The sequence below is a fragment of the Heloderma suspectum genome, chromosome 5 (genome assembly GCF_057233095.1).
Source record: "Heloderma suspectum isolate Gila_16-S chromosome 5, 16-S_ref, whole genome shotgun sequence".
Classification (NCBI taxonomy): domain Eukaryota; kingdom Metazoa; phylum Chordata; class Lepidosauria; order Squamata; family Helodermatidae; genus Heloderma; species Heloderma suspectum.
Genome location: NC_139462.1, coordinates 96,404,132 through 96,430,276, shown reverse-complemented (window position 1 = coordinate 96,430,276; position 26,145 = coordinate 96,404,132). Strand labels below are relative to the sequence as shown.

General features: G+C 41.1%; 2 protein-coding genes across 14 annotated transcripts in view; one reads left to right on the top strand and one right to left on the bottom strand.

Moving 5' to 3' along the window:
* FIP1L1 (factor interacting with PAPOLA and CPSF1) overlaps window positions 1-8,061 on the top strand; it is a 43,478-nt gene extending 35,417 nt beyond the window's left edge. For 4 of the 10 annotated variants that reach the window (XM_084856769.1, XM_084856766.1, XM_084856768.1 and 1 more), the window contains 3 exons: window positions 1,660-1,873; window positions 6,059-6,196; window positions 7,740-8,061. In XM_084856769.1, the coding sequence (XP_084712895.1) occupies window positions 1,660-1,873; window positions 6,059-6,196; window positions 7,740-7,890 (503 nt within the window). In that variant the 3' untranslated portion in view covers window positions 7,891-8,061. Of the gene's footprint in view, window positions 1-1,659; window positions 5,482-6,058; window positions 6,197-7,739 lie in introns of those variants that run through there. The other 6 variants (XM_084856771.1, XM_084856767.1, XM_084856765.1 and 3 more) reach the window with 4 other exon arrangements.
* LNX1 (ligand of numb-protein X 1) overlaps window positions 7,912-26,145 on the bottom strand; it is a 135,092-nt gene continuing 116,858 nt past the window's right edge. For all 4 annotated transcript variants that reach the window (XM_084856753.1, XM_084856754.1, XM_084856755.1 and 1 more), the window contains 3 exons: window positions 20,581-20,809; window positions 11,079-11,237; window positions 7,912-9,469 (listed from right to left, as the gene is read on the bottom strand). In XM_084856753.1, coding sequence (XP_084712879.1) covers window positions 9,334-9,469; window positions 11,079-11,237; window positions 20,581-20,809 — 524 coding nt within the window. In that variant the 3' untranslated portion in view covers window positions 7,912-9,333. The remainder of the gene's footprint in view (window positions 9,470-11,078; window positions 11,238-20,580; window positions 20,810-26,145) is intronic.

Below are 26,145 nucleotides of genomic sequence, written 5' to 3'. Positions count from 1 at the left end.
TCCCTTCAAATTCCTCCTGCATAGTGGTGTTTGTATTAATGAGTGAGGCAGCACTCCAAATTCAGTGGTGTGAGGATTGCAGTCTGTAAGTTAAAAATCCTTACTGTTCAGACATTCTTGTCCCTGAGAAGAGAGACAGTTTGCTCCACATCCTTGTTTCTGCTCAATTACTGTCTTTTTAAGCCTCTCTTGTTGGTGAAGAAGTGTCTTATGGTGATGTTGCTGAAACTGTTTCAGAATGAGTAGCTTGAAGATTGCAGTCTAATGTCTTTGTCTTAAAACATATTTCACATGATGACTACTCCTGTATTTTAGTTCAGATTCACCAAGCTCTCTTTTTAGTTGTTTGTTTACTCCATTGTTTTATTTCTGTTACATATTTTGTGATGTTTTACAGGCTTTATTAATGGCCTTTGACTTGTAAATAAATGATGGACTGTACATTTGGGGAAGGGTAGGGCTGCTGAAGCATAACATTACAAGGCACAATGCCTTTGTGGTGTACAACTTCTGTATACCTCAGGATCATGCTATTTGGACATAAGTTCACTGATTGACTCCCATGTTGGACTGGAAAGCTGTGATTTACTTTCAAGTAAGCATGATGCTAATGTGTTCTAGGATTTGAGATAAATCCAATCAAGAACCTTGCTGCTTAATCATTGAAGTAACTTTGGAGATACATGGTGCTTCTGTTAACGATCCAGTGATGTATGGCAATACAGAGCTTTGGCCAAGATCTAGAGAGGCACAAAGAATTTCCATGGACATAAGAGAGTGCATCTGTTTTACCTAGGATTTTTTTTCCTTCAGAAGGCAGCCCCTCATATCCCAGGGGAGCAGCTTCATGGAATTCTTCTGGGGAGTTCAAGGGCTGCTGCTGTCACAGGAAGCTGAAAAGCCCTCTTGCAGCATGTTTTGCATCCTCACCACAGCCCAAATGTTGTTCTGCCACAGGAAGGCATGCTGAACTGCTACATCACTACTTTTCCCCCCTTCTTATTCTTCTTGGATAAATCTCTCTTGTTTCAGTATTATATGTCTTACCAAAAGCTTTAAACTGAGAAGAACCGTTTCTTTTTCTGAAAAACAAAAGCCCTTTTCTTTATGCATTTCCATATTGATACCAAGTAACTAAAAATGCTCCTCACCAGCGTTTTCGCATGTTATTTTTGTTTGAAATGCTCAGTACTTAGTAAAATGTAAGGCTTTCTGTTTCCGTGCTGCTTAGAGTTTCAGTACAGTACTTAAAAGAAATGGCAAATAAGTACTTCGAAAGATAACAGTTGCAATCAGAAAATAGTACAAAAATGCATGTTTTAAATAAAATAGCATTAAATCACTAAGGGAAACTATGATTAACATTATTTTTGTGTTATCTACTGTGAGTAGTATTCGCAGCTAGGAAAAGTAAGCAAGTATTTGATTTATGGAAATTCATTATACAAACCACCTGTCTGGTTTGAAACTGACTCCAGAGTTAATTGAACATGTGGTAAAGTAACATGCAAACTGTGTGCCTGGAGGTACTGACGTTACATTTGAGACTTCACCTAAGTTTATAAGATGGGATTTCATTGATTTCGAGAGTGATTCATATTACACTTTTCAAATGTTTCTAGCTTTTTTGCTTTCTAATACTGGCATTTTTTTCTTTAGTCACCTTTCCGCACCTTGCAGGTTCTGCGCCATCGTGGACTAGTCTCATGGACACAAGCAAACAATGGGATTATTATTCAAGAAGAGATAAAGACAGAGAACGGGAGAGAGATCGAGACAGAGAAAGGGATCGCGATCGTGACAGGGAGCGAGAGCGTACCCGAGACAGAGAGCGCGAGCGTGATCACAGTCCAACTCCTAGTGTATTCAATAGGTGAGTGTGAGGGTTAAATCTAATGCTGCAGTGTGAGAGTTTAGTGCCTGTACTAGAAATGTGCCTAAATCTTAGTATGCAGCTGTATATTTGTAGGGGACAAGGGTTGGATGCCCTTCTTGTTCTGTGTTGGAAGCAGAGCCAGCTATTCAGATGCAAACCAGAAGTACAAAAATAAATTGTATGTACAAAAGATCAACAGGTGGCTTGTACTAAGGTGATGGGGGGTGGTGTTAATTCATGGGGTGAAATCCACTCTCTGCTCATTATTTTTCAAAACAGCACTGACCATATGGGTTTGAGTCCCCTAGCCATGGTAGTATAGTTGACATTTCTACAGCAACTGATTCCAGCCTTAAACTGATGAATTTCCTACTATTGCGTGAGTTACTTCATTTGATTGGTTAGCTTTGAAAGAATCATCCCTTAAAAAAAACTATTCCAGGATTAACATTGATTATGATTGCAGTTTTGTATTGGGCCTTCAAACTGTAATTGCAGTTTCTAAGGATGCACAGCCAACCACTACCGCAGTTGTTTACTTTTGAACAGAACCAAAAAGCTACACCGTTGCCATAATTCATAATGGAGCTTAGCCTCTACTTATTATTTATGCACCACCTTAGAGCAAGAAAGCCGTTTTAGTTTGTATGACACTTGACAGTTGGCTACTCACTCACTTGAGCATGATCTAGAGAGCTGTACTGCTGCATCTCTGCACACAGAATATTTTTCACTCTTATCCTTGTAATGGCAGCCATTATCTGGACTCATCTGGACTGCTTGTTGAGCCACTTCTGAAACGTGATAGTTTAAAAAGCAGTACGCGATGCAATATGAGGAGCTGCTGAGTGTGTCTGGGGTTGGTGATGTCTTCTGCTGCTTACATTTAAGGTCTCTTGCAAAATCATTATCAGTCTTGGCAGACTGTTTATATTATGTGTACATTCATACATGCAGTTGATGTTCTTTTAAAGGCACAAGAACTAATAGTTCTGCAAATGGCAATGCTTGCTAGTAGTTTTCACACTGCAATCTTGACCTTCTTAAATTTAACCGTATATGTGTCAGCTAAACCCCACATCTACTTTGCTTTGAGATCACGACATATCTTTCTAACTTGTAAATATCTTGTAATTTTTTTTCAGTCTTCAACTTCAAAATGTTATATGCACTAGCAATTTAGGTTTCAAGCATGATTTTCACATGTAGCTCATCAAGAGCATAATGAAGTCAGTATGGTTAACACAGTTGGGGAGGGTCAAAAAATCTTTTTGAGCATAAAAAAACAAGAGCTGAATGTGGGTATCTAGCCATTGTGATGTAGTTCTTATTTTTGTTCCTATAGTGTTTTTTAATGTCCTGTACTTTGTGTATGTTTTGTGTAACAAATTACAGGGTCAGTGTCTTAGACGTTGAGATCAACTTAACATCTGTTTCTTAGGCAGCTTGATTGAAGGCCAGAAAAAGGCTGGTCATTCAAGGGTGCTTGAAATGAACCTTAATGTTTTCCAGGCCCAGAGAAGTCTCTGTGTTGCTGCCAGACTTATCAGTAAGGGAGGGGGAAGAGGAGTGGGCTTTTTTTTTATGTGACTGAATTATCTGACATCTGCAGTAAAGCTGCTGCCACATGGCTATGTGAGAAACCAGGAGGCCTTTAGCCTAGTAAAAACTTGATTAGGGGAGTTACAGAGAAAGTAGGAGGCTTGAGAATTATAGATTATTCAGATACGACATTCCAGAACCCATATTGTTTCACCATTGAGTAGTCTTATTTTTAACAATTGTCAAGTAGCTTATGAAAATATCCCTGACAAATGGAGTAAAATAATAATAATTTTGCACTAAGATTTCTGTGTGTGTACCTTAACATTAGTGTATCAAGAGACTGTTTCTCTTCTATTTTGCTCTTGTAGAGAGACTTAAAACTCATGGCCAAAGGCTAAAGCATGAAATGCAGCATCTCTTTTTTCCTTCTCCAATATAATAATATAAATAGGAATGGGGTGTGTGTGCATTTTGAAGCTCAAAATAGCCTCACATGGATTTCCAGTTAAATGTATTCAACTGATTCAACTTGTAAACACATTATACTTCTCTGCAATAGCCCAAAGTTGGTTTTCAGTTCAAACTAAATTAGATATCAAGTACATCTCAAGTAACTCAAGGGTGATTTATAACTGGATTCTTCCCTCCATCTGTTTCTTTTTTTATTTAAAGATCAGCTGTTTGACATTTGGCAGATTCAGGATGTGCTGCACAAGTTGTCTGTAGAAGAATATGCTTAAATATTTTAGGCAAATTTCTGCTAGGGCAGTAACCCTATACATTCTTCAGAAATGACTTCCTTCTGAAAAGAAATGGGTATGAGGTTCTTACTATCATTATTAGGCCAAGAAGCCAATGAGCACAGAGAGAGAGAGAGAGAGAGAGCCCATAATAGCATCCCTGTGGAGTCATTTTGGCCATGACAAATACTCAGGAGATACATTATAGTATTTGGGATTTAAATGTATGTTTCTCACTGGTTTTCCTGAGAACCTTTAGATTTTATGTCAAGTTCTTGAGAGCGTGTGCTCAGAATATACCACAGTAGTCCATAACCTGCTTTGAACAGAGATAAAGGCCAGCATCCAAAAGACTGTGAAACTAGTTTGTGAGCTCAAGTAGGCATTACACTTGTTCTTGACCAGCGGCAGTCCTTGCAGCATGACAGATTGGTTTTGAAACTGGAGAATTTGTGATATGACAGAGGAGTCAGCTCTTCCATTTAAAATTGTTGGGGGTGATCTAAAATTTAATTAGGGTAGAGAAATGCCTTGCATGAGCCTTTAGCCTAAGTTGCTCTTTGAACCTTGGCCAAAGATCAGAAACAGAAAAATATACAATTTTAGCCAAAGTAGAAGTTATTGTTTAACCCTCAGTGGTTATGTATCTGTAGGTAACTTTAAACTGCGTAGTCAGTCACTCCATAGGTCATGTACGTGGAAAGTAAAGGCCTGGAGGATATCAGTTTGATGTGTTGCATTTCTCCTATCGGTTCATAGGTTAGGTCACTTCTCCAGAGGAGGCAGATGTCTTGTCTTCATTCCCCCACTCCCCTACAAACTTGGTCTGATATTTTAGGAATCTTAGTGCACAGGTCAATGAGGGGTTGGGATCTCTGTAGTGACCAAAGGGTTAACAGGAACACCCAGTATGTTCTGTGATGATCACATACACAGGCGTGCAACTAAGAGTTAATACTGATATTGGCATTGGCACTACTTTATGTGTTTTCTTTTCCCATACGCTGATATATAGAGAGATTGTCTTTGAGCAGGAAACTGTGTGTTTTGCACTGTGTGAAGAAAGTGTTCCATGGTATCAGATGCACACAGCTTGAGCAGTGGCCACATGCATCCAGGCATCCATGGTGAAGCAAAAACATTTGTAACAGTCTTTTTAATTTAAAGCGGTTTCTGAAGATAAGATGTATACTCAGCAAAAAGTGTCCTTGGAAATACGTAATACTAAATATTTTATTTGTATTGATGATGCATGTAATGTTTTTAATTTTAATTGCAAGGCTGTAAAGTGAGGAGCCATTTCGCTTTCCTAAGTTATGGGTAACTTTTTTTGCCTTATATTTTAACAGATGGAAAACTTTACTGTAGGTAATAGATCAGTTTCCTTGTCTTGATTTCTTATTATTCAGTGGTATATTCATGGCTTAGTAATATATTTGGTACTCAGTGTTCTGAAATTTTCCAGGAAGCCCATAAATATTTTCCTCTTATTAAGAGTTGACTGACTGGGCCTCTTCTAGTATACAGCTGTATAATCATGCGAGATAACAACACTGAAGTGCTTGTAATGACATCTAATTTACTAATGCTGGTGTTTTGTTTTGTGACTTGAGCCTCAAGATGTTACGCATTATTGGGACTTAACACGCTGATAGATTCACACTCTTAGTTTACAAATTCCCACTGAAATAGTATTTTCATGGCAGTAATCCCTTCAGAATTGTGCTTTGCTTAATGTAGCATAACATTATATCATATATATAATGTTATGTGTTAACACATAAATATCTCCCTACAGTCATCTTTGTATTTTGTATGTCTGTGGGAGAACCATGGGTAATTAATGCTGCTTTAACATTTGTTTGCTTACTGGAAGATTTTATTGTTTTCTTGTCAGTGATGAGGAGCGATATAGGTACAGAGAATATGCAGATAGAGGCTATGAGCGGCATAGAACAAGCAGAGAGAAAGAAGAGCGACACCGAGAAAGGAGACATAGAGAAAAGGAAGAAACAAGACACAAGTCATCACGAAGGTTGGCTCTTTAATAAGCTGTGAAGATATTTTTGGGAGGCTAAAGCGGGGTAATTGAATTGTCATAGGAAAACCTTAGCTCTCCATGTACTGCTTTTCAGTTGCTGGTGTGTAAAAGCAGAGGCCAGTGTAGAAAACATTGTAGTGTAATGTTAGCCCTTCTTTCATATGACCAGTATATCAGCTATAAACATGGGTGATAGATTATTAGAATTTCTCAACCAGTTAAAATGTTTAGTTAATGAAAGCTTCTGCCACTTGCTCATCTAAATAGGCGGTGGGGGATATTGAGGAGTAGCCATAATCTCTACCTGTCTTGAACTGCCACTCACTTTTCCTGCTTTGGGTGGGAGGGGCGTGTTGCTGCCACCCCTGTAGGAAGTGACAGCACTGAGAAGAGGGGTCCTCCTGCTGGATGGAGTGCCTGCTGCTCCTTAGGGGCAGCCAGTGAGGAGTTTCTGGGCTCTCCAGAGGTGCTGGGGCCTTGGCAGATGCCTAACAGTGCTGAGCTGTGCCGCCAACTCTGGATCTACCAATCAAATTGATAAAAGTTTGCAGACCTATTTATTACGTTGCGTGAGAAAGGAAACTGAAAGTCAGGCTTATATTACTTGAACTTCCTCTTGGTCACTTTCTAGCAGAGGTGGGCAATTTCCAGGGGCCAATTTCCCCCCTTCGAGAACCCACCAGGGGCCACACCCCTCCCACTCTCATCTTGCTGAATTTGCTGCCAAGCTTCAGCAGTGAGCCAGCAGCAAACAAAGAGCCATTTTTCTGTAAAACAAAGTGTGTGGAAAAGCTTCTGGGAGCACTCCCAGGAGGATCCCAGCAGTGTGATTCTGCTTAAAAACAAGGTGCTTGCTCCCAGTGTGCCTTGTTCTAAAGAAAAATTGCTGCTTTTTTGCCACTGCATCTTCATGGCAAATCATTGCTTTACTGCCACCACGGCAACAAATTCAGCAGCAGCAGGTGTGGGGGCCATAAAAAGAGCCGGGGTGGGGGCATATTGGCCATCCCTGCCCTAGAGTGACCAAGAAGAACTCTCTAACAAAGAACACCTAGTTAAGATATGTGATAAAATAAGAAACAGACTTCTCCTGTCTGAGAAGTGAAAAACCCACTAACTCTTTAAAGCATTGTTATAAGCCTATTTTAAGGCTGCCTCTGTAAACCAGGACAGAATCCTGTTAAGAATCTCAGCCCTCATTGATAGAAAAATTCTAGCCTCGTAATTGCCATGAATTTGATTATGTGATGACAAAGATTTTCAGTGCAGTTCTAGTTGCCAAACACACTGCCAATCCTGGCTCTAAAATAAATATTGGCAGATGGAATCATAGTGGAATTTAATACTATGTTTTTCTTCAATCCCTTTCTGGTTTTAATTTGACTATACCATGCCAGGGAGGATTGTACGATGACACCATTGCATGTTCTAAATAACTCTGCTTGTTATTTAGGCTTGAGAAATAGCAGGGTGGCACTGAGTTTGAGAGTCCATTTAATAGCTTTGTGTCTGATTTTTTTCTCTCTCGTGCTTTCAGTAACAGCAGGCGTCGTCATGACAGTGAAGAGGGAGACAGCCACAGGAGGCACAAACACAAAAAATCAAAAAAGAGCAAAGAAGGAAAAGAAACAGGTGGTGGTGAACCTGCCCCAGAACAGGAAAACACTGAAGCTGCCCCTGCAGAATAGGCATGTGTGATTTTTGCCTACTTGCTTATATTAGTGCCAGAAATAGATTGCTCTAAATCTAATTATTTTTCTGGGTCTTTAAAAATTGCTCTTAATCTCATTCTGTTAGTATAAAAGCGTAAGTTTAATTTGGATTTTTGAAAATAAAAAGAGTGAATTTTTCATGTTAAAGCCCAGTGTTTTGTCTTACCTACGCGATTAGAAAGAAAAAAGAAAACACACAAGACATACATGGAGAATGGTGCTTGGTTAGTGAGATCCTATGTACTCTTAACTCAAGCTTCATTATAATGCAGTGTGCAGAGCTAGCACAGAGTCTTTCCAAATAGTGATTACACCACAAACTGGAGGTGCCCCATACAATCAACAGACAGATCTTGGGGGAATGGATTGGAACAAGCATTTTGTTTGGTTCTTCAAACAGATACTTTTAGGTACTTCCTTATTCAAGAAGACAAAAACAAAACACAATGTAACGTAACCCTGTTTCTTCTTTCCCTGCATACACAATATAACAAAAAGTTTAAAAGTCCTAGCTACTGCTGTACAAATGCTGCAGTAACCTCAATGTGTAATGCTCCTCTGCTCACTTGGATCTGTGGAAAGTGCCCAGATCTCCACTAGGTTTTTCCCTCAACTGCTTAGTGTAGATAAACCTGGCGATTCCTTCTTCATTTTTCTGTCTGGGCAGCTGATTTGCTACATCCTGCTTCTTGTCATTAGTATGTTGATTCAGAGCCGCCCAGCACAGAAGTGGATGAGTAAAACAGGCAGAACACTCTAATGAAATGGTTCATGCCATGAATTAGAAGCACTGGGGAGAAAAGTGTATTTTTGTGCTTTTTTAATGAAAAAATAACCTGACTTTACAAATTACAATTACAGTTATTTTAACAGTAGAAATGAAATTTCATTCAGTTATTACACACTAGGAAACAAAATATGTAAAAATACCTGCTTCATACTGACCACAAAAAGGGATTTCATGTAATCATCAGACTGCTTTCTATGTCTTGAATAGATGCTGTCAGCAGAATTGTTAGAAAAGTATTACAACAATTATTCAAGAGCTCTTGGGAACACTTTTAGATTGGATATTTAAAGTTGTTTCCTTTTTTTAATATAAATTGTAGGTGGAACATACTACTACTGCTGCTTTGATTAGATAGAAAAATACAAACATGAGACCTAGCGCAGCAAAGATGTGTACCCTGATTTATGATTTCAGTAGGTCTCCATATTTTAAAAGTGTATGCTTTTTCTGCTAACACAGAGCATAGATTATTTTTCTTAAGACCATTCTGTTAGCGTTATGCACATTTACACTTCACAACTTTTTCTTCTACTAGTATATAGTTGACCAGAAATTGGAGTAAACAGATGTCAATATTAAGTAGCTGATTTTGTGTCACATGATTTGTTGCTCTCAGTTGAAATACATCTTTATAAAAAAGTGCCAGGCCAGGACACAATGGTGAGAGTAATTTTCCCCTTCAGTTCTTTTAACATCCTTGCCAAACAGGCATGTACCATGCCTGAGATATTCCTTCCATTAACTGCAATGAGAATGTCGCCACACCTGGAGGATAGAAATAATGCAAAAATTGTCATTGGCACTTAATGCCAGGACTGGAACTTTCCCTCAAAAAACCAAACTTCTCTTGCTTATCTTCCATTTTCGAATGTGCTGTAGAATGCTACTGAGTTTTATCAGAAAGGTAGCAGACAGGATGTGATAGGATTTGTTTTGCAATACCTGATTTAAAGACTAGACCATGTATCAGACATGCCTCTGATATAAAGTTTGAAATTACTCTCTACAAAATGTACCCATATTAATATATCACTTTGATTTGCATAAAAAGTCCAAAGATCTGCATTCACAAAGTTTCCAAACATTTATTAAGGAAATTCCCCAGTGGAATTTAATGATCATCTGCTAACCACCTAGTTTTGGATTTAAAGCATTTATGACTTTACTATATGTCCTGCCTAAACCTGTATCTTCTCTGATACGTTTTATCCAACGAGGCGCTTATGCCCCCGCTGATTCTGTTGCGTAGGCTGTCCCCACTGCTTGGGCAGTGGTGACTTAGAGCTTCCAGGGCAATCTGAAACAAGCAGAAATGCTTGTTTCTGGAAGGGGACAGCTCAGCAGAGCTTGCATAAAAGAACTCCACCAACTCGCCTCCTTCCAGAAATGAGTGTTCCACTAGTTTCTGGGCTTCCCCTAGGAAGTGCTGAATTTCTCTTGCGCAAGTAATGGATCCCGCTTGCGAAACAGAATTGGTGGGACCCACCACTTGCGGAAGGGAATTGGCAGGGTGGAAAGGAATAGACGGGAGCATAAGCATCCCCTTGGATTCTGCCCATGGAATCTTAAGATGAGCACCCTGGCCCTATCCCTGCTTTTGCTGTTGCAATATAACTAGAAGTGCAGTCACACACAGTTCTCTATGTGGCTTGCCAGCAAATAGAAGGCAAAATCAGTTTGATTATTGTTTCTGGTCACTATAATTGGTCAGTTGGCAGCTTGCAGGTTAAAGGGTTCCTTGTACCAGTAACTGGGAATCCTAAGTGTGATGTCTTGCTACGATGCTTAACTGCGTAAGATTGGACTTCAGGAATTAATTCCTGTATCAGCTATGTGAGTAAAACATAATTTTGGAGGATGTGACTGAGTTTGGCGCTTGCACATACCATCTACCACGTGCAAAATATGCTGTGTGGTCAGGCATACACATCCTATATACACACACTCACACGTACCCTGTCTTGGTGATCTATCAATCACAGAAAAGAAGTGGACTGAGCATGTATATTTGTACATGTTTGATCTTGCATCAGATTCTTTGTGGGGTGGAGAACCTGCACCCTTATAAACCCTGCTGTGAGTCAGTGCTACTTGCCAAACTAGTGTATGAAGCTAACCTTAGCTATTGGGAATGGTTGAGATATCTGGAAAAGAGCTATAGCTCAGTGGTACAGCACATGCTTTGCACTGAAAAGTCCCAGGTTCAGTCCCTAGCAGCTCCAAATTGGACTGGGAAAGACTCCTGTCTGAAACCCTGGAAAGCCTCTGGCAGTGTGGATGATACAGAGTTAGATGGACCAGTGGTCTTACAGTATAAGGCAGCTTCCTATGTTGGATGGAAAGAATTAATTTATAACCAATGTGATTTCATTACCTGATCCTTCCATCATTATATGCTGGTGTCCCTCCAACAACAGATTTGATAAAGAATGGTTTGTTACCACTGTTTTCTTCATAACCCCCCACAATACTGAAGCCAAGACTTCCTGCTGTATTTCTTCGTAATACAATGTCTTTGCAGCTGTACAAATACCTGGGGAAGAAAGCATTCTACTTAATGGTCAGTTGTACAATTCAATCAGCTTTACTGATGATCACTTATTATATTCTGCTTATTCACTTCTTGGCCATATCAGACTTTAAAAGAACTCAATATACTAAATTTGTATGGTATACAAATAGCCCACTTCTGTTTGGATGCTGCACATTACACACACTTAGTGCTGTATAGACTTGGTTCAGATCTTAAATGAAACTTCACACGCTGCAAATGTGCAGAGGAACAAAAGACTGTATACATCTGGAGAATTGCTAGTAGCTGTGGCTACTAAGAAACCCCTATTTGGAAACTTGAAACCTGAGCTGCTTCTGAAATACAACCTATTTGGGGCTGTGTTTAGAGTGGCGATGGCTAGATAACTTGGAATACTTTAATAATGTTAGGCTTTGGGAACATCAGCTAGAAAGGAAGTGTCTTTTTACTGAAAGCACCTTCCCAAATGCTATTATACTACTAAAGAGATTTTCCTAAAGCAGTTAGAGTAAATGAATCTGGCCTTTCTAGATACTACATGTGATTATTTTTAAAAAATGGTTACACTTGCTGTATATGAGTTGCATTCCCCCCTAAATATTCCTCCTAACATTTTCCCTGGCTGGAAATCCCTTTCTTAACTTTTTAAAACCATTCTGATTATAATTTTGATTCAAGTAGTAACATTTATCTCTTATAGAATGTTATTTCCTGGCTGAAGAAGGGATCTGTGCAACTTGGAAACTTGCAGCCCTGTGCGATCCAGCCAGTTGATGAAATAAAACTTTTCATAGTCCCATTTATTTGTATTTGAGAGCAATGCAGCAAGCATATTTCTAGTACCTCTTTGTCCTTCACCATTGGCAGCATTGAGACATAAGGGTTTAAGTTGCGAGGAGATATTTTTAAAAAAATTCTTTTAACACAATTTTTAAGGGGGTAGATTTTTGCTCTATTCTTCAGCAGGGTTTTTATAGTACTGCGAGATGAGGCACTCGGGAACTACAAATATTCACCTGCTGGCAAGATATAGGGTACAATGTTTGTGCAGCAGTTAGCTGGCTCCTAATGTGAAACACAGGTGCCTCTTGGCCCTACTACATGAGGCTGGCTCTATTGCTTTGCCATCTGTGTGGGGCTTTTTGCATCCCCGATCCCATTTTTCATAAAGACATGAACTCGCAGGATTTTTTTAACAGTGCTTACAAGGTCATGACCAAATGTTGCCAGGATTTAGCTGTTATTGATAGCCAGCTATTCACTCACACATCCACAGTCAGTTAAGCAGGCTATATTTGCACCATTTCACAGCTACCATTTGATTAAAAAATGTTGGCTTCATTTATACTATCAGCATTTATAGTGTTTCATACGTTCAAAACATTTGCCTAATGTGAGATTTGAAACAAGTGTTCTTTAGCTGACGGGTCATGTTCTTAGCCACACTACTACACCAATGTTTTTTGAGCAAAAAGAGTTTGCCCCCTTTGTGCGGTATAAACATATCTAGAACAATTTGAGATCTCAGTCTAGAATTTTCCTCAATTTGGGTGACTGACAAGCCCATCTTCCTTTCCTTAAGGCTACATACAGTTCTGGAGGGCTGTAGCTCAGTGGTAGACCACATGCTTTGCGGGCAAAAAGTCCCATGTTCAATCCCTGGCATTTCTAGGTAGGACTGGGGAAGATCCACATCTAAAATCCTGGACAGATGCTGCAGGTCAGCGTAGAGCAGGCATAGGGAACCTCAAGCTGACCGGGCTGCCCTGCTCCCTGTCCCGGCAGAAAGTGCTTTCATGTCCAATCAGCTGCTGCTCAGAGATGAGAGCTTTTCTTGGATGGGGAGAGGAAGTTGCAGTTACCTGCTTCTGAACAGGTAGACTGAATGAAGAGGCTGCTTCTGAATGAAGAGGCTTGCCCTGCTTGTGGGTAGACATGCGACAGAGTGATTCAGCCCTGCTTACTTCTGAGTACACATGCCGAGGATTATCCTGCTTATTCCTAAGTAACTTAAAATTGTTAAGAACCACATTTTGACCCTGCTCCCTCTGCCTTTGGCCATACACACTTTATGTTTTGGCCCAGCCCGCTAACAGAATGTAGCGCCGAAGACCTTTCTCGAATTCGAATTTGGCTCTTTGACTAAAAAAAGCTTCCCCACCCCTGGCGCAGACAATGCTGAACTAGATGGGCCAGTGGTCTGACTTGGTATAAGGCAGCTTCCTATGTTCCTAACTTTGACATGAGTTTGGACATCACAGCATGTCAAAAAGCAGGCTCGAGTTTCCACTTGAGCACCCTCCGAAAGCTAGCGTATATATAATGACTGCATATTTTGTTACTTTTAAGATTTTATTCTCATTCTGATTAATGTATTTTCTAAAGTATTGTATGCTTTTATTCTTTTGTATGCTGCCTTGGACATTGTACGATAAGAGGATAAAAACTGAACTTAAAATGTCTGAGCAAAGACTTCCAAAAATCCAGCTGTGATAGCTTTACAGTACCTGTGTTTTGAAAAGAGCATAGGCTGAGATAGCAATTCCCTGTGGTCAGAATAATTACCCCCCCCCCGCCCAAATTCAGTTTGTAGTTTGACATCCATGTGATGCAGGTGGGTGGCTTGACCAAAATTTTATTACATGGAAAGCAGGCAGGGGCTTGCTGGTCACTACTATTTCCTTGGTTTCTGAAAAATTCCAATGGTAGCCTAGGTTAACCAGTTAGAAACAGAAGTTGTATCAAAGATGGGGGGGGGGGGTTACATGGTTTTGTTACAAATCAGAATTGTGAACACAAAGCTATTTTTAAGTTTAGACTTCCTCTATATATTTAAGTATATATGTAATTGTATAAAGAAATTGCCTGGAATTTAGAACTTTTTCTTTTTTCAAAAAAAGTCTATAAAATATTTGTTTTATTTATCCCTCTTTTATTCCCCAAGCAATTTAAGTACTTAGCTAGTGAGCTCCTGAGGGTCATAACTAGGGATGCTAGAGAAATTCGAGATGGATTAAAATGAGCTCGGATTTCTAAGAATCCGACCTGCTGAATCTACTGCGGAACACCCCCCCCCCCCCCCCCGGCCGTGTGGAATCCATGGACTTTTGGATGGTTTTTTTACTTTCCCAAAATTTACACGTATAAATCCATAGAAAAATACGTATTCATTCTCCAAGCATCACACAGGAAATGCTATTGGGCAAAGTGAGGCTTGTGAATTTTGAGTAGCATCCCTACTCATTCCTGACTATATTTTATTTATAACATTTAGATACTGCTGCACATCTAAACAGATTCCAGAGTGGTGAACTAAAGATAAAACACCATATTAAAAGTTTTTAAAAAACAATAGAAACTGGTAAATCAAGGAAGGCTTCTTGAAATAAAGATGTTCTCAGTGGGTGCTGAAAACAACACAATGTTGGTACCTGCTTGACTTCCAGAAGCAGGTAGTTCCACAGAAAGGGAGCTACCACACTGAAGGCTGTTCTCCGGGTGGACTCCAATTGGGTCATAGGTCTATGTGGAACCCAGGAGCATCCCATCTGATGACCACAGTGACAGGGCAGATTGATAAGGGAGAGGGTGCTTAGTATCCTGTCCCAAGTTGTTTAGAGCATTACACACTAGTAGCAAAACCTTAAATCTGGCCTGGTAGCAAATAGGCAGCCAGTGCAGTTCTCTCAGCAAAGGTGTTGCATGCTGAAAAGGGGCTCCTGACAACAGCCAAGCTGTTGCATTCTGCACTAGCTCCAGCTTCCAGACCAGTTTTAAGGGCAGCTCCACATAGAGTGCATCACAGTAATCCAGTCTTGAGGTTATAGCACCTGTATCACTGGCCAAGCTATCCCTGTCCAGGAGAGGCCATAGTTGGCGAACCAACTGAAGCTGGTAAAAGGCACGCTGAGCCACTTGGGACTCCAGCAACAGTGACAGATCTAGGAGTACCCCCAGACTACGAACCTGATCTTTCAAAGGGAGTGCAACCCCATCCAAAACAGGCAACAACCCGATCTCCCAGACTTGGGAACCTCTCGCCCACAGGGCTTCCATTTTGTCAGGATTCAGTTTATTGGCCCTCATCCAGCCCATCACCAAATCTAGGGGCTGATCCAGAACTTGCACAGCCTCACCTGCTTCAGATGTCACATGGAGATAGAATCATGTGTCATTAGCATACTAATGGCACCTGCTTCCAAATCCCCTACTGATCACTCCCAGGGACTTTATTTATTAATACATACATACATACATACATACATATATACATACAGAGAGAGAGAGAGAGAGAGAGAGAGAAACAACATTGGGGTCAAGATGGCACCCCATAGCTCAATTGCCAAGGGACTGAGGAATGGTCACCCAATGTTACTCTCTGAAATCAACCCCGCAGGTAAGACTGTAAAAACTGTAACGCAGTGCCTCCAATATCCAGCCCAAGGAATTGATCTAGAAGGAGACCATATCAAAGTATCAAAATTGAGCTGAATTAACATGATGACACTCTGCCTGTCCCTCTCCCAATAAAGGTCATCCAGCAGGGCAACCAAGGCTGATTCGGTCCAGTAGCCAGGTTGAAACCCAGACTGGGCCTAGATAATCAGTATCCTCCCAAGGGTGCCGGCAGTTGTACCTTCCCTAAGAAAGGGGTATTTGAGACTGATCAGTAGTTGTCAAATAGCATTGGGTCCAGGGTGGATTTCTTCAGGAGTGGTCACACTACTGCCTCCTTAAAGACAGCAGGAACCCCCCTTTCACTCAAAAATACATTTGCCAGTCCCTGGACCCACCCAGTCATACCCCCTCAGCTAGTTTTTATTAGCCAGGAAAGGCAAGGATCGAGAGTGCACATGGTTGGTTGCATTGCTGCTACCGCCTTCACCACATCAGGCCGCAGCAACTGAAATTGATCCCACAAAATAGGGCAGATGGTGACATCAGACACTTCAACTGGAGTACACTAACAGCAGCAGGTTCACTGCAGAAACAAATGGTTATATCCTCAAAGTGCAATGCAAAAAGGTCACAGTGGGGCCTTGAAGGGACCAGGGCTCCATCCACTGAGGAGAATGTTAACCCCTAGACCACCCAAAAAGCTCTGCTGGATGGCCACTCGAGGATTCAATGGAGGCAGCAAAGTAAGCCTTCTTTGCTGTCTGCACCACTGCACAATAGGCACGGTAATGTGCTCTAGAGAGCTCAGTCATCTTTCAGTTTTATGCCATTTACACTCTAGCCGACGTCCAGCTCGTTTCATTGTTCACAGCTCCCCAGTATACCAAGGAGCAGAGCAGGCTGTACAGTGCCGGAGAGGGCACTTGGGTGCAATCGAGTCAACGGCCCTCCACATCTCACTCTTCCACAGTGAAACTAGGGCCTCAGCTGGATTACCAGCTCACCAGTTTTAATTGCTCCAACCCGTTTGCATTATGATAGCTCAAGATGTGTGCGCAGTGTGAGGCTTTATAATGACCCTCTCTGTGCTACTTTTTTTTTTTTGCCAGGGCAACCTTACATCTGCACCAAGGGATAGGGCTGCTGTCTCTGTCCCTAAGTTGATGTCCGAGGTGCTGGCAACAACTCCACCCCAAAGCATTGATGTTTCTCATTCTTGAAATTGCAGTGCAAGCAAAGGTTGGGGAGGGGCAGAGGTTTACCTTGGCTCCCCCCCCCTTCCCTTTCGACTGCCTCCTGTCTCTCCTGCTTCCTACTCAACCTCCTTGGCATCCCTTAATTTCTGCTCTCCCATCCGGGTCCCCCCTTCCACATCCAGCTCTTTCACTATTCTTGCATTGATTTATTACTGTTTTTAAGAAGTTGTACACCACTTTGGATATGGCTTCAGAAAGGCTATTAAATACATTAAATAATAAGAATATATTCAGAAATTATTTCTAGCCTGAAGTACACACTAGTGACAGTCTTTATTTCCCAAAGATAGTTTGGTGACTGCAGGAGGGTTTTGGTGAAAATATCCTCGAGGCTTCTCTAACCCCTCCTCAAGATCTACTGGGCAGTTGCCCTCAGCACCAAAAGGGAACCCTGGTGCCGAAAGGTTACATTCTCAGACAAGGGGGAAATGAGTTAATGTGTATTAATGTGATGCATGTTCTGGTGAAAGGACCTGATAAAGGACTTCCAGATGTGGAGGAAGAAGCTCGGAGAGCCAAAAATTGCGAAATAAGAGTGTCAGTAGAACTCACTAGGTAAGATTAAAATATCTGATAACCTGTGCTGTTAAGGGACTAAATTCATATTCTGACTCCCTGGTGCCTGGTCAAACAAGCAAGTACTAATAAGAAATACACCTCTGTTCCTGTTAATTATAATCAGCTTTAGTCTCTCCTCCCACTGACACCCACCCCCCTTTAATCTGGATTTAAGAAGACCAATGTACCTGTTCAGCATACTAATCCCCTTTGGTGTTCATATACACTGTGGCCCTTTTCTGTGAGTGGTGCTGCAGCTGGAGATATGATTACAATGAATTTCCTGTTTGCAGAGCTGCTGACATGGTGGGTAATTTTCCTTTAGTAAAAGAGGCCGCAGGGGAAGGAGGAGGGAATGGTAGTGCATGTATAGATTTGGAATGGAGAGAAGGAACCCCAGTAAAATCGGCTGATGGCTTTAAGAGGACAAATCCTTTCCCCTGGGATTCTTTTTTTAAAGCTACAGGCTGGCTACTTTGCTAGATTTTGCTCATAGTATAGAACAATCTTTAATGCATCTCTTTTAGGCAGGCAGATGTGTGTGCATACCCAGAAGCCTCCCATTCAATCACATCACAGCTGAACTGTGCTGTGATACAGAGGGTATCCTACTAGGCGTGTGGTTATTGCTCTTTTTTCAAGGTTGTCATCTTTAAAAAAAAATAACTGGCAGGGTTCCTGTGCCTTTAAGAGCTGCATGACATCCAGAAGTTCAACAGGTGAAACATCCTATCACAGAGAGACAGTGAGAATGAGTGTTTGCCATGCAACTGTTAAAGGTGTATGAACTCTGCTTTGCCTCCCAAAATGATGGCCTGCCTTTAAAATTCCCCAGAAAGCAACATAGTGACTGCCTTCTTATAATATGATGGAAGGGTAGTGTAGAGCAAGTCCTAGCAGGCATCTGCACATTTTTTGTCTGGCTGACACCAGTTGGTGCATTGAATCAACATCCCAGATAAGTCCTCCATATAGACCAGTGGTGCACCAATCTACTTGGAAGGCCACTTTTCTGTTTTTATACGAAGTTAAGGAGGTGCTATGTTATGCTAAAATCATGCTATGTCATTATTTTAATTCCATGTTTTCTTTTTTAATCCTTTCTCTGCTAACCCTTTCTCTCCATGTCCCATAGTGCATACACACCTCTCTCTCCACCATTATAGGCCCTTCCAAACCCCTCTCAGTTAACCCTTCCTCTTTTTTATCTTTCTTCTCTGCCCAGTATGGCACTCACACTCTTTCTCTACATCCCTGAGCCTGCTCTTTTCTCTACACACCATCTTGGTTAGCCTCCTCTTTTACTGTTTCTGTACCCACAAGTTTCTCAGTAGTCCCATTTCTTAGCTACTCCCTCTTGCTTCTCTCTGTATCCATCTTCAGTTTCTCTTCTCTCTGTACCCCCATCTGTTACCACCAGCTACACCTGCCCCCCCTCTTTTCCCACCCACAGGTATCCCTGCATCCCTACCTCCATTCATTCCTGTTTCTTGCTTCCGTTTCAGCCACTGATAGCCTTGCCCTCCACGAATTTCTCTAATTTACTTCTAACGGCATCCAAGCTACCTGAGGAGAATTGAAGGTGCACCCTTGAACTTACCCCCTGGAGATGCACATTGCAGAACATGCCTAATTGGTGGGGATGGGCTGTGGAAGTCCCTCCTGAGGGGGGCTCAGTTCGCTTCCTTGCTGCTGTCCTGACAGCAGGCAAAGACTGTTTATGCAAGAAGGCTTTTAGCCTGTAAGTGGGGCTGGGTACTGTTTTTTTTATTTTACAGATGCAGATGTTGATGGTATGCTTTCTGAAGTTGCCCTAACTTTGAAAGCCCATAGACCTTCAAGTCTGCTTCACTCTCTTGTTCCTGGGCAGAATTCATAGCGCTGGTTATGACCTATAAAGCTCTATATAGCTTGGGACCAGGCTGCCTGAAAGACCATCTTCTTCCATACAAGCATGCCCAGTTTTTAAAATCTTCTAGAGAGCCTCTTCTTTCAAGACAGCTGCCTTCAGAGGTGTGTTTGGTGGCAACCCGAGGGGCAGTCCCAGGCTGTGGAACTCCTTCCAAAGTGAGGCTCGGTTCGTTGCCTGTCTGCTGTATTTCCCCCAGCAGGCAAAGACCACTTTATTCAAGAAGGCCTTTGGCCTGTTAGTAGGTCTATGGTGGGTTAGGTAAGTGGATAAGGACTGCAGGCTTAATAATGTATTACTGATAAACAGCCACTCCCCAGCCAATTGGGCTTAGGGTAATCTAAAATATTTGGATATACAGGACTGGATAAAACAAAAGGTGAGTGTGCAAAGCTGTTCAAGAGAATCTCAAGTTCTTTATGTGACTGTGAGTTTTTCTTATTTGTGGGTTGCTGGATTTTAGCTCGAGGATAGATTTAATTCAGTGTCATCCTGGCAAGATCTCATTTTTAAATTTCAGGTTCAGACGAATGTTGCAACGAGGCAGGATTTATGTCCCAGGGAGAAATTAAAATGCACTGTGTGAGTGGGTGACAAACTGTGCACACCGTGGTTTTTGTTATTTTTGCTAAAGTTACAACACAGCTGCTTCCTGCCCATTAGAGATTAACAGTTTCTTTTCTTTCTTTTATTCAGGGCAGGGTGAGGGGGAAGGCAGTTTAGAGAATTTCAACCCCTGTGCACGTGTAGTTCTTGAACATCTGGGCAAAGTCAAACAGTTTAAAACAGCATATAACTAAAATGGTGTCTGTGCAATCTGCAAGCTGCAGGGGTTGTTTAGGAGGATGCAGGGTGGTCCAGGATCCCAGATCTGTATTCTAAGACTGTGAAGGATTTCTCTTACTCTGTCCAGACACGTTTTCAAAAGCAAGCCTGTTCATGATCTTTTGGCTCCCTTAAAAGCAGACTAATCTGTCTTTCTCTTTCTCTTTCTCTTTCTCTTTCTCTTTCTCTCTCTCTCTCTCTCTCTCTCTGTATATATGTATGTATATATACATAGATATAGCTACAACAAGAGTAGGAAATGGGGAAAGGTGGAGGTTCTTGGACAGAATCTGGGTTTAATTAAAATGTCGGAATAATGCATCAAGCCAGGAAAAAAAGCCAGGTCAGCACCATAAGCTGTTCCTCCCAGCCCTTTTCAGGTTTTCCTGGGACTTACCGTGGTAGCTCAAGCCATCTCACCCAGGAAGGAGACCATTCGCTGTGACTTGATAGGTTCAAACTGGCATCAAGCAATGAATCGCCCCTCCCATCCTCCAAGGCCAAGCACTCTTTCAGTTCTAGTGCTTTGAGTACAACGGACGAGGAAATGTTTTTCAAAAGGGCTACAGCCTCCCCACGGCTGACACCTGTCAGATCAATTCCATTCACATTGAGCAGAATGTCTCCTAGTGGGCAAGAAAAGAAAAAATAAGACACACTTTCTCATTCAAAGCTGTGCCACTTCCCAAGGAGAGGTCAAGTAGCAGCTTATAGACTGGATGAAGCCCCAAAAGCATTTTTTCTGCCTCTGGCAATAATGTTATTTCTTGCAACCTACTGGTAAACAAGTCCGACATATTAATATCACACTTTACTTTGGCGGTTTTGTATGTAATGCTCTACCCACCAAAACTATGCTAGTTTTTAAAACTATGCTAGTGGGAAGTTTAATGTCGTTTGGTAGCCCTAGCCATAGAGATGGGTAGGTTATTGCATATTACCTGGGTGATATGGATTCAGATTCGATCAGAAACTGGGTTAGCTTTTCAGTATGTTATTAACACTCCGTCTCAGATCTATACAATGGAAATTTATAGTTTGGGGGAAAGGGAGATGTACTTGCTGTCCTGAACAGAGGACAACAAATTGGTTTCCCTATGCACATTGCAAGCAAAAGGATGTGTGTGCAAAAATAACAGGAAAAAATAACAAAGCCAATGAGGTGCAATTAAAATTAATAAATCTTAATGTATTTCAAATACGTTTTTTGGAACACATTGTCCAACAGTTAACATAAAGCTGCATATTCTAGACGTCTGTTGTTATTGCAGCGGTGCTTTCCAAGTTATAGTTCTACAAAGGGAGAGCTAAAAGGAAGTGCATCTTTGTGTGTATTTAAATATTGAGCAACTTCTCCTGAAACATGGTGGGAATTATTTATTGACCCTCATTGGCTTTGCATGTTGCAGTTTTCCTTTGAAGATTGTTCCAGTCCATTGTTGTTACTACTAGCATTAATAATTAATGCTAGGTCAGAGTGTTAGCAAGATGTGCTCATCCCAAATGACTATGGGTGTATAATTCTGAGAAATAAAGCCCCTTTGAAAAATGCAAAAGTATGAAGCTAAATTGACTAGAATTCTCATTAATTTCTCCCTTGCTGCTGCTTGCAATACCTAAACAGATAATCAAAATGGGCTCTAAGGGTTGTGTGAACACATGCACACGCACACACACATGGTTACCCCTGTTTACTTTATGTCATCAGGATGACAGAAAGGCCAACCTTTTTGCAGGGTCCCCAGAGCATTATGGGATTCCATGGCTATGCAAATGTTTTCATTAAAATATTCCTCATAGTAAATCCAAAATTAAAAATGAATAGGAACTAATATACAATTGAAAGAACGTTTCCACAGCCCTATAATGAAAGAAAGCATATGAGAGATTCGTTGTATTTTAAGTGCCCCGATTTTGTGAAGAAGCAATATGATCTAATTCAGGATCACTGCTTTGATTCATGAACAATTTAGGGAAAAATCAGCGGTAGGTTTTCATATTTTATTGAGTACGAAATCCTACAGAGAATATGAGATGTATTCTTATATGAGAACATATTAAACACATTATATCAATTGGAGAATAGCCTTCTTTTGCCAGTAACTTAAAGCGATCTAATTCATAGTAAGCCATTTTGAGAAGGATGTGGAATGCTAATATTTGTCAGAACTGAAACCAAGTTTGGAAGTGAGCAGTCTTCTAGAATAAGGTACCAATCTTATGAAAGCCTCCTTGTGGCATCTGGAACAAATTACAAGTTAAATTCTTCCCTACGGATCTTCTTGAGACAGTGGCTCGCACTTTAACATAGAGAGTGCTAACCACAGAACTGGTATCTGAACAAATAATTTAGCCCAGATTCAGAGCTGGAAAATTATTTGAAATAGCTAGGCACAAGAGTAATAGGTGTAGGCACCAATAATAATAAAAAGGCGATTGGAAGACCACACATCTATTATTTTTATTTATTTACAGTGCAATCCTATACATGTCTACTCAGATGTAAGTCCCATTGAGTTCAATGGGCCCTACTCTCAGCTAAATGGATATAAAGCTGCAGCCTTCATTAATATTTTATAACCCATCTTGCTTTTAAAGAAGAGCTAGTCCTGGTTCTAGTCCCCACTCGGCTATGAAGCTCACTGGGTGACTTTGGACCAGTCACTGACTCTCAGCCTAACCTACCTGACAGGCTTGTTGTGAGGATAAAATGGAGAGCAAGAGGAGCATGTAAGCCTCCTTGGGTTCTTGCAGAAGTAAAAAAGGCAGAATATAAATTCAATGATGATGATGATGATGAATCTTCAGCAGCAGCAGCTCAGGGTGATGTATATCAGGAGCGGACAACTTGTGGCCCTCCAGATGTTTTGGTCTACAACTCCCACCGTCCTTCACCATTGGCTATCCTGGATAGGATTGATGGGAGTTGTAGGCCAAAACAACTGGAGGGTCCATCACCAATGTACATGGTTCTTCCTCTGAGGTTAGGCCTCAGTAGTCCAATTAGCTTCACAGCTGAAAGGGGATTTGAACCTGGGTCCCCCAGGCCTAGTCCCAAACTCCAATCACTACAATGCAGTGGTTAGATTTTTCTAGCTCTTGATGTGCCTTTTTTCATGGGAAAAGGCTGGAATAGTAGGGAAAAGAAACTCCTTTTGAGTAGAATGCTACAAAGCATAGAACTACTTCAACAGGGCAGAAGTAGTGGAGCTCAGTAGACACCAATTATTCACATGACACAGGATCTCCACTGAACTGGGTGTTGAGTTATGTGGGCTTAGTGATGAGTTTTTTATACATCCATAACTTTCTTGATGTTATACTTGAGACAGGTTTCATAGGGTGGGTCCAGACTTAGTCATACCTAGAACAGACCCACTGAAATTAATGGGACTTAAAATTTATTTATGTAAATTATTTGTGTCCCAAATCCCCAAAAAGGCTCTCAGAGCAGCTTATAATCAATCAGCAAAAAAGGACAGTTGCTGCTTACAATCTAAAAAGATACAACACAGAAGGAAAAAAAGATGGGGAGGGAAGAGGAGAAAATTAAAGGGACTGTCAGCAGGTCTGGTGGAATGGCCCATTTCCCCTCAAACCTCCTGGGGGGCAGGGGGTGCCATCCAGCTGGAGCAGGTGCTGATGTTTCCTTTGCCTGCTCCTGCCTCCCTTGCTCCTTCTTTCCCACAGGGCTGCTGATGTCAGATTCATGGCTAGCCTGAGTCCCATTGATTTCAGTGGGTCTACTTGAAGTGTGACTAAGTCTGGATCCAACCTATGATACTTACTCTAGTAATTCAGAAAATATCTCCCATTTCCTTTGAGGCACATCTGGCCAAAGTCTTCTCTCTCTGAGTCAAACAAGACTTTGTACATTCACGTTAGTCGGAGGTGAGTCAGAATCCTCTTTCGGCAGACTTTTTGCAGCTATTAACGTATCTGCTTATTCAATCCCTGTCTGAATGACCTTACAACCTTTCTAACAACTACACAAGATTATTATGTGTGGCATGAAAGAAATAGTATTTCCTCAATCAAGATTATGATTTCAGACCTTAAAATTGCTCATTTGGCATCACATATGGAGAACGCCAGTGCTACTCAGCTATGATTTAAGTCTAAAATCTTATTTAATCTATGAGGGTTTAAGTTTCACTGGTGTATAAAGTTTTTTTTTAGGTTAATGCAGAGCATAAATGAATGCCCATGATAGTGCCAAGTGTCAGGAGATAGCAGGTTTATGCCACACTTTCCTTATGTAAATCAATTCTATTTGCAAATGTTGTTGGCATTTTATAGCATTTAGACAGACGTTCCTTTGGGCTTCTCTCAATTGTGATGGTTCAGACTGTGCCTGTTTTCATGCAGGCTTATAGTGCCTCCAAGTTCAGTTGGGTTTGTAATGAATTTTTTTACTGTATTTTATAGTTCTGGTTTTATGGTTTTGATTTGTATTTTAATAGTTTAATGTTGTAAGCTACTCAGAAAACGTCGTTATTGGGCAGCACATAAAAGTTAATAAAATAAAACAAACAAATATGACTGCAAAATCTGCACCAGCCAGAATACTCATTCACATTGCAAATTATTTTCCTCTGCTTTCTCTTCCATGTGAACAATGTTAAGATGCTACAAGAAATACGGAGAGATGTTCAAGGACAGTTTAAATCTAGGAAAATGTCCTATATCAATCTGGTTATAGAAAGTCCCCCCCCCCCGCCCCAATGCAGATTGATTCTGCTTCCAGTATACAAGACTGCAGGAGTGGGGGAGGAAGGTGACACTTGAACCCAGCACCCAGAGGGCGGGTGCATTTAGTGTCATCTCTTACTGTACTAGAAATCAGCAAATGCAGCAGCTGGTGTTCACTTGGATTAAGTAGTCTTCTCATGCTGTCTTCGGTTAAAGCCAGTAATCAATTGTTCAGAAATAGTTTGTTCTATTAACATATGCTTTATATCATACTGTACTTATAAACATTCATTCATTCATTCATTCATTTAAAACATTTGTATCCTGCCCTATATCATTAAGATCTCAGGGCGGTGTACAGATAAAATGAGTTTAAACACTGTAAAATAATAAAAATTTAAACAGCTAAAAACATATCAAACCATTAAACAAGCAAATACCAATTAAAATCCAAAACAATAACACAGTTAAAACAGTGTGCTACTTTAGGGAACGCATTTAGCCCTCAAAGGCTTTGGTAAAAAGCCATGTTTTTACGTGGCACCGAAATGAGACCAATTCACTCGCCAGTTGGGCCTCCATTCCACAACCAGGGTGCCACTGCAGAGAAGGCCCTCTCCCATGTCCCACCATAGAGTATGTCTCGCATTAGTGGGATGCAGAGGAGGGCCCCTCCAATAGATCTCACTCTTCGGGCAGGAGTATTTGCAATATTTGCAAATATTTGCAAATATTGATAGGGGAGGGGAGGAGGAGCGAGCATGGTATAGTCACTATACTATTGTGGTTAGAACAAGAGTACAGAACCTTAGGCCTGGGGATAAAACCTGGCCTCTAGGGTTCTTCAGGTGGCCACGCCTACTTCCCCTGGCCCAACTACCTTTCACCTGACTGCCAATCATTTGGTGGTTTCCTGGCTTCTGTACCTCCTCCCCCCCATTCTAATAGGTAGACATTTCTCTCTTAAGGCTTAGTTACTGACAACAAGAGCTTTAAGCTAAAATATGCTGGTATTTTTGGTCCTCGGAAGATCCAGGTTCAAATTCCCACTCAGCCAAGAAGCTCACTGGGTGACATTCAACCAATCACCATTTCTCAGTCTAATCCACCTCAGGAGGTGAGGGTGATTAAAACCATGTGCAGCTCCTTGAAGGAAATGATGGGATGTAATTGAAATAAATAAAAGTCCCCATCCTCTTAAGGAAATCAATCACTTCGTATACATTTAAATATTTCAAACTAAGAGATTACAGTCATGCTGCTGACCAGA